General features: G+C 45.8%; 1 protein-coding gene across 1 annotated transcript; it reads left to right on the top strand.

The window, feature by feature from the left end:
- The first annotated feature begins 6431 nt into the window (after nucleotides 1–6431).
- On the top strand, nucleotides 6432–6971 carry LOC149012176 (uncharacterized). Its single transcript, XM_089157547.1, has one exon. It carries the CDS (start codon nucleotides 6432–6434, stop codon nucleotides 6969–6971), a length of 540 nt encoding a protein of 179 aa, XP_089013673.1.
- The last annotated feature ends 401 nt before the right edge of the window (nucleotides 6972–7372 follow it).

Raw genomic sequence — 7372 nt, 5'->3', positions numbered from 1 at the left:
TTTTGGAACATTGGCATGTTTTTGGCATTGTTCACATTTGCGAACATATTCAATAGCATCTTTTTGTACAATTGGCCGACCATCCTTCCATCTACATTGAGTCTTCGGAGTATTTTCTTGAGTGGGAAGTTGGTCGGGACTACAATCGGGTGTGCTTGAAAATAGGGCCTTAGCTTCCGCGATGCCATTAAGAGAGCCAGAGCCTGCTTGTCTACGACCGGGTACCTTGTCTCAGCATCAATGAGTACATGACTCACATAGTAGACTGGGTTTTGGACTGTCTCTCCTTTTACCAATACAACACTGACTGCAGTTGGTGAGATGACGAGATAAACTATAAGATGTTCTCCGATTACTAGTCGGGCCAAGACAGGTGTTGTCCCGAGAGATATTTTCAATTGCTCAAATGCCTGCTGGCATTCTTCTGTCCAGGTTATTGCTCCCAAGCTGGGTGTAGCTTTTAATGCTTTGAAAAAAGAGTTGCACTTCTCTCCTGCTCGAGAAATGAACCGGTTTAGTGCCACCACCCTTCCTGTTAAACATTGGATTTCCTTTACAGTAACAGGCAGTTTCATCTCAATCAACGCCTGGATCTTCTCCGAGTTAGCTTCGATTCCCCTTTGGGAAACCATGAAACCGAGGAACTTCCCGGAGGAAACTCCAAAAGCACATTTTTTGGGATTTAGACGCATTTGATATGTTCTCAACACATCAAAGGTTTCTTCAAGGTCTGCCAAGTGTTTGGCCCGAACAAGACTCTTCACGAGCATGTCATCAATGTAAACCTCCATGTTTCTCCCGATCTGGTGTTGAAAAATTTTGTTGACAGCCCTTTGATAGGTTGCCCCCGCGTTTTTTAACCCGAAAGGCATTACTCGATAGTAATAACTTTCACGATCGGTCATGACTGATGACTCATCAGGATCTGGTTATGCCCTGAGTAAGTGTCCATAAAGCTAAGGACTTCATGTCCTGCGGTTGCGTCAATCAGGAGATCGATCCTCGGGAGAGGGTAACAGTCCTTCGGGCAAGCTTTATTCAAATCTGTGTAATCAGTACACATTCTCCACTTCCCATTCGGCTTTTTGACCATTACCACGTTGGCCAAGCAGGTGGGACATTCAATTGGTTCAATGAAACCTGATTTTTTGAGTTTTTCAACTTCGATTCTAATTGCTTCATTCTTTTCGATCGCGAAATTTCTTCTTCTTTGGATGACTGGGATAGCTTCTGTATCCAGAGTTTGTGCTCTTCTACCAGTCTGTCTATCCCGGGCTTGTCATTTGCAGACCATGCAAAGATGTCAGCGTTCTCACACAAGAATTCTGTGAGTTCCTTCTTAAATTCATCTGGTTGCTCTGATCCAATGAATGTCCCCCGATCGGGTAGTAACTGGTTGAGTTGTATTCTCTCCAGTTTCTCTACTAGTTTTTCCCTCTGCATATTCTCCTCGTCCCGGTCATCTCGAACTTCAATGGTTAATGCACTTCCTGAGCTCTCTAACCTCCGTTTTTCTTTCAGGTAATTGATATTACATTGCCGGGAAGTAGATTGATCGGAACAACATTCCCCGACCCCTGCATAGGTCGGGAATTTAAGTTTCATGTGTCGGGGAGACACAACTGCCTCCAGTGCATTGAGTGTTGGTCGTCCTAGGACATTGTAGGCTGATAGATCTCTCACGACCATGAAGTTGACCCAAACTAAGGTGTCTCGGGGTGATTTCCCAATCTTTAAATCCAAATGGATTGTTCCTTCAGCTATTGTCGAGGATCCTGCAAAACCATATAAGGGAGTTGATGAAGGGTCTTTTGAAAGCCTCGTAAGATATTAAATCGACTGATGATCCCGTATCAACCAAAACCCTATGAACCTCCTGATTTGCAATTTTGACTTTGATGACAATCGCATCATCATGCAGCGCTACAACTCCGCTCAGGTTTGCATCTGTGAATGTTATTGGCTCCGGTCACACTCGATTTGGCCTCTTTTTAGGTAGATGCATAGCTCCCACAAACCATGCATTTTGCTTTGCTTTCCTTATTTATTCCATGGTCGGGCCTCCCATGATCACATAGACGGGTGTCTCCTCCCGATCTTCTTTTTCTTTTCCTTTATTGGCCTTTTTGGCGGCTTCTCTCGGGCTAGGTGACCGGGCTCTCTTTTTCGGTTCGGGTAAACTGTTGCGGGGCTTCCCGGGTCTCCTTACATATTGTCCAAGTTTGCCTTCTTGGATCAATTTCTCAATTTCCGACTTCAGGATTTGACAAGCATCCGTGTGGTGCCCATAATCTTTGTGGAAACGACAGTATTTTGTCATATCCCGATCTTCTAGAAGTGAATGCAACTTCCTGGGCCACTTTAGAGACTTCTTATCCCGAATGTTCATCAGAATCTCTGATGGCTTTGCGTTGAGGGGAGTGTAACTTTCCCGTCTTTGATCGCATTTCCATTTATTCTTAGATCCCTGATTTCGGTCATTCGGGGAACTCTTCTCTGTGTCTCGGTCAGTTCTTCGATCCCGATCAGCTTTCACCCATGCATTGATCACCTTATACACACTGGCCTGCTTCTGGCACTTGCATAACAGCGTCCCGTACGTCTTAGGTTTGTCCATCAAAAGAACCTCCAGAAGCCTTTGGTGTGTGATATCGCTCCAGAGTGCACTGTAGGCGACCTGGTCATCCAAATCTTCTATCTCAATGGCTACATCATCGAAGCGCTTCAGAAAATCCTGAATGGATTCATTTCTCCCTTTCCGAATGGCGAATAGACTATCGGACATAACTCCCGATGGCACTCCTAAATCGGGCTATGAATTTCCAAGCAAGTTCTCGGAAGTTATTGATGGATCCCGGTTTGAAGCTGCTGAACCACTTGATGGCTGGTCCTTAAGTGAAACCAGGAATGTTCTACAAAGTAATTCGTCCTCTCGCCCAAGGACAGTCATTACTGACTTAAAGTAACTTATGTGCTCTTTCGGATTGGTTTTTCCTTCGAAAGGGGTGAAAGTTGGCATGATGAAGTTCTGTGGAAGTGGCATATTCATGATTTCATCTAAGAAAGGGTCCTGATCAACCACGTCCAGATCCTCGTCATGATCCCGACCTTCCAACTTTTGCTCTACCTCAGCCATCCTCCTTCGGAGATGATTTTGTCTTGCTCCGTCCTCATCAGATTCAGCGGCATCCTCCCTTCAGGAGTGCCTTCGTGCTACCGATATCCTTGACCGGGTAGGCTGGGGAAGACTTTCTCCTTGGTCCTCAATCTCCTCCCGACAGTTCCTTTGAGGTAGGGACCCCGTCTTAGATGGTACCGAAATACGATCTAGGGCACTAACCCTGGTTCCGTTTGGAGTTTGCTGACGATTGTCCCGATCGGGATGGATTAGTATCCGTCTCTAGGTTTGCCTTCCTCTCAGGATACCCCTTCCTTGTCAGGATCCCCTAATAGTCTGGAAGGCTTTCAGAAATCTTCTCGCCTGAGTGTTACACCTTGGTCCCTGCTCAACTCCAATTTGATGGACCAAGTTACGCAATACTCTTTGCATCTCGACCATGCTCTTTCTAAGTTCATCTACATCCGCTGTAGTGGTGTGCCCTTGGGGACCTTTGGATGTACCTTCCCCGTTCAAGTCTTCTGGAATTAGGTTATCCTTGGGAGGGTCCTGTTTCATTCGGATCAAGCAGTCGACCCCTTCTTCCTAACATGTTCGATCATCTTGGTGATTGTCTTCCCCGGTAGTTTCCTGCTGAGTACGACCGTTGTTTACTCGTCTCACCATGACTTAGAAACTTGTCGTTCCCACAGACGGTGCCAAACTGATGCACATCAGTTATGTTGATGCTGCACCCAACTGAGCCCTCCTCAAGCAGAAGACGATGAGCCCTGCAAAAAGAGTTAGACGCGGGCCAGCTAGAGTACCGGGCAACCGCCTCCGATGGCTAAGTCAGATAGTGAACAATCTAAAGTCTCATGCCCAGAGAACACAAGACGAAGTTCAGAACGTATTCAATACTTACTGGAGGGGTAGGTCCCTCCTCTTATAATGTTCATGTTACCTTTTATGTATTTGGTAAGTCTACCCGACAGTGGCTGCCGTTTCTCCTGAGATCACGCCTTCCTATTGTCGAACCCGCTCGATCAACAAAGGAGTTGACTTTCCTTATTGAGAATGGTTGCCATATTAGTCGAGTATTCATCGCACCTCGACCAAGCCAGTCAGTTCTCATCCCGACTAAATATGGAGCCCCAACCGGGTATGACCAGATTGAGTAGGAAACTCGTATCATGAGAGAACCGACTAGATGTGGAGCCCCAGCCGGGTCTGACCCGGTCGGGTAGGAAACTTCCGTATCAGTCAGCCTCTGTTTAGGTCTGTGTGGGAACTCCAAGTCATCGGGTTGATCTGAATAACCCCTGGGATGAGATGTGACATATACTACCACCTCCCACTTGAAGGCTATTGCCTTCACTCATCCGATGGCTACGCATTTTAAAAAGCGGTGCCATAAGGTTGGAAAAAGAAATTTGGATGCTAAAGGCCTGAGGTCCTAATTTTTAAGGGAAATGTACCCCAAAACCCTAAAACACACGAAAAGCTAAGGACATTGCGCAATGGACAATGAAAAGGAAAAAAAGAAAACACATGATTGAAATGAAAGGCAAAAGTAATGGGACTTACTAATTTCTAGTTGAAGGGACAGAGCAAGGAAGAAAAAGAGTCAAACAGATGAAATAACAATAGAGATAACACCAAAGCTAAGAATGACAGTAAGGTTGCATAGGAACACCAAACGTGCAAGAGAGAAGCAGAAGTGAAGGAGGTTGAGATGACACCCCCCCCCCCTTATACATGCCACAAATTTCAAATTGATCACTCAAATAAGAAAGGATCCGAAGCCTAGATCACGTGACCGAAGCTAATAACCCAAATAAGAAAGGATTTGTAGCCTAGATGACGCGTCCGTTCGCATAACCAATGTGCCATAATGGCATCTGTACGTGTTAGGACACACGGTAAAGGTGGCTTGGTCCATATACTATGCAACGTGGCTTGAGACCTCCAATAGCAGTGTCATTATGATGACACATGTTGGACTTCCTCAGTTACAAACAGGGTTGTTTGAGTCCGTCGGGAGGAGATGATCCAAGAGTCCAGATCTGCGACCCCATCTCCCCGACGATTTTTCCACCCCAAAATACAGGGGCCAGGGGTGGGTGATGGGCGTTTTTTTCCTTCTTTCAGCTGTGGGGCCCACCAATTTTGTGGTGGGTGCTCCCTGACAGGGGTGCTGATCCGGATTCATGATCCAAAGGTAATGACATGATATGCTTAGTAGACATCACAACTGATACGGAAGATTTCTACCCAACCGGGTTTGACCCGGATGAGGCTCCACATGCTAGTTAATCGGGAAAGATGCCGATCATCCATGACCAAAAGCGTAACATACGCCACATATATAGCAATCATCCTTGATATAGAAGGTCAACTTAGCAGCTGATTGAATGGGACCAACGACAAGGAAGCATGATCCTAGGAGAAACAATAGCCCTTGTCGGGCTAACTTACCAAATACATAAAAGGTAACACTTACAATATAAAAACAGAGACATACCCCTCCGGTAAGCAACCAATACACTCTGAGTATAATCTTGTGTAGCTTTTGCACGAGACCTCACTCTGTTCATTATCTGACTTTGTCATCGGAGGCTGCTGCCCGGCACACAAACCGACCCGCATCTAACCTTTCTTGCAGGACTCATCGTTCCGGATACGAGAGGAGGCTCAGTCGGATCCAGAAGCATAATTGATCCTCATTAGTTTGGCGCAGTCTGTGGGAACGGAAAAATCTTCAAGTCATGCCAAGACGAGGAGGAAATAATGGACGTTCCCGAATAGAAAATGTTGGCGGGAATCAGATTCCCGAAGATCAAACACATCAAGACGATGGAGTCCACTCAACCCGAGTGGAACAGGATCATCCCGAGGGGAACCTGGTCGTTGAAAATCCAAACGGGAAATGCACATCCCGAGGCCCTCAAGGGTGTAGCAGATATGGACGAGCTCTGCAAAGGAATGATCGAGATGCAAAGGGTGTTGCGGGGCTTGGTCCATCAAGTTAGAGTTGAGCAAGGACCAAGGCGTAACACTCAGACGGGAAGGCTACTGAGAGCCTTCCAAAATGCAAGAAGATCCCGGCCAAGAGGGAGGATCCTGAAAGGAAGTCCTGACGAAGGTCGGAGGTCCAGTCATGCTGGTCCAGACCATCATCAAAGAAGCCGTCGGGAAGAAATGGAGCACCAAGGAGACAGTCATCCTCAATAACCCCAATCGAGGGTCTCAGTTGCCCAGACTCAATCCAGAAAAAGAAAACAACACTGAATCAGGCGGGAATGGAGTTAGGTAAAATAGCCTTCGGAAGAGGATGGCAGAGGTCGAGCGCAAATTGGAAGATCGGGACCGCGACGAGGATTTGGACGTGGTTGATCGAGAACCATTCTCAGATGAGATCATGAATTTACCTCTTCCTCAGAATTTCATTACGCCTACCTTTACACCATTCGAAGGAAAAACGAGCCCGAAGGAGCATATCAATTATTTCAAGTCAAGAATGACTGTTCTAGTTCGAGAAGATGAGCTACTATGCAGAACTTTCCCGGCCTCGTTGAAGGGCCCAGCCATTAAGTGGCTTAGTGGTCTTCAACCCGGATCCATCCATAATTTTAGGGAACTTGCCGGAAAATTCATAGCCCGGTTTAGAAGTGCGATCGGAAGCAAGAAGACGTCTGATAGTTTATTCGCTATAAGGCAAGGGCGGAATGAATCCATTTGGGATTTCCTGAAACGTTTCGATGAAGTAACCATCGAGATCGAGAATTTTGATGATCGGGTGGCGTACAACGCACTTTGGAGTGGCATTACACACAAGGGACTTTTGGAAGTCTTACTAACTTACCTTTTTTAAGGTAATAATTTGAATTGGGTCAATCCCATTCATCTTGCGCCTTCCATAAGGACTTGTACCTTTTTTAAGGTAACACCTTTTTTAAGGTAATAATTTGAATCGGGTCAATCCCATTCATCTTGCGCCTTCCATAAGGACGCACCTTTTTTTAAGGTAATAATTAGAATCGGGTCAATCCCATTCATCTTGCACCTTTTTTAAGGTAATAATTTCAATCGGGTCAATACCATTGATCTTGCGCCTTCCATAAGGACTTGCACCTTTTTTAAGGTAACACCTTTTCTAAGGTAATAATTTGAATCGAATCAATCCCATTCATCTTGCACCTTCCATAAGGACTTACACCTTTTTAAGGTACCACCTTTTTTAAGGTAATAATTTGAATCGGGTCAATCCCATTC

The sequence above is a fragment of the Hakea prostrata genome, chromosome 6 (genome assembly GCF_041222555.1).
Source record: "Hakea prostrata isolate BN-2017 chromosome 6, UWA_Hpros_2, whole genome shotgun sequence".
Lineage (NCBI taxonomy): Eukaryota > Viridiplantae > Streptophyta > Magnoliopsida > Proteales > Proteaceae > Hakea > Hakea prostrata.
Note: the sequence above shows the minus strand (reverse complement) of the source record. Positions and strands in the feature narration are given on the sequence as shown.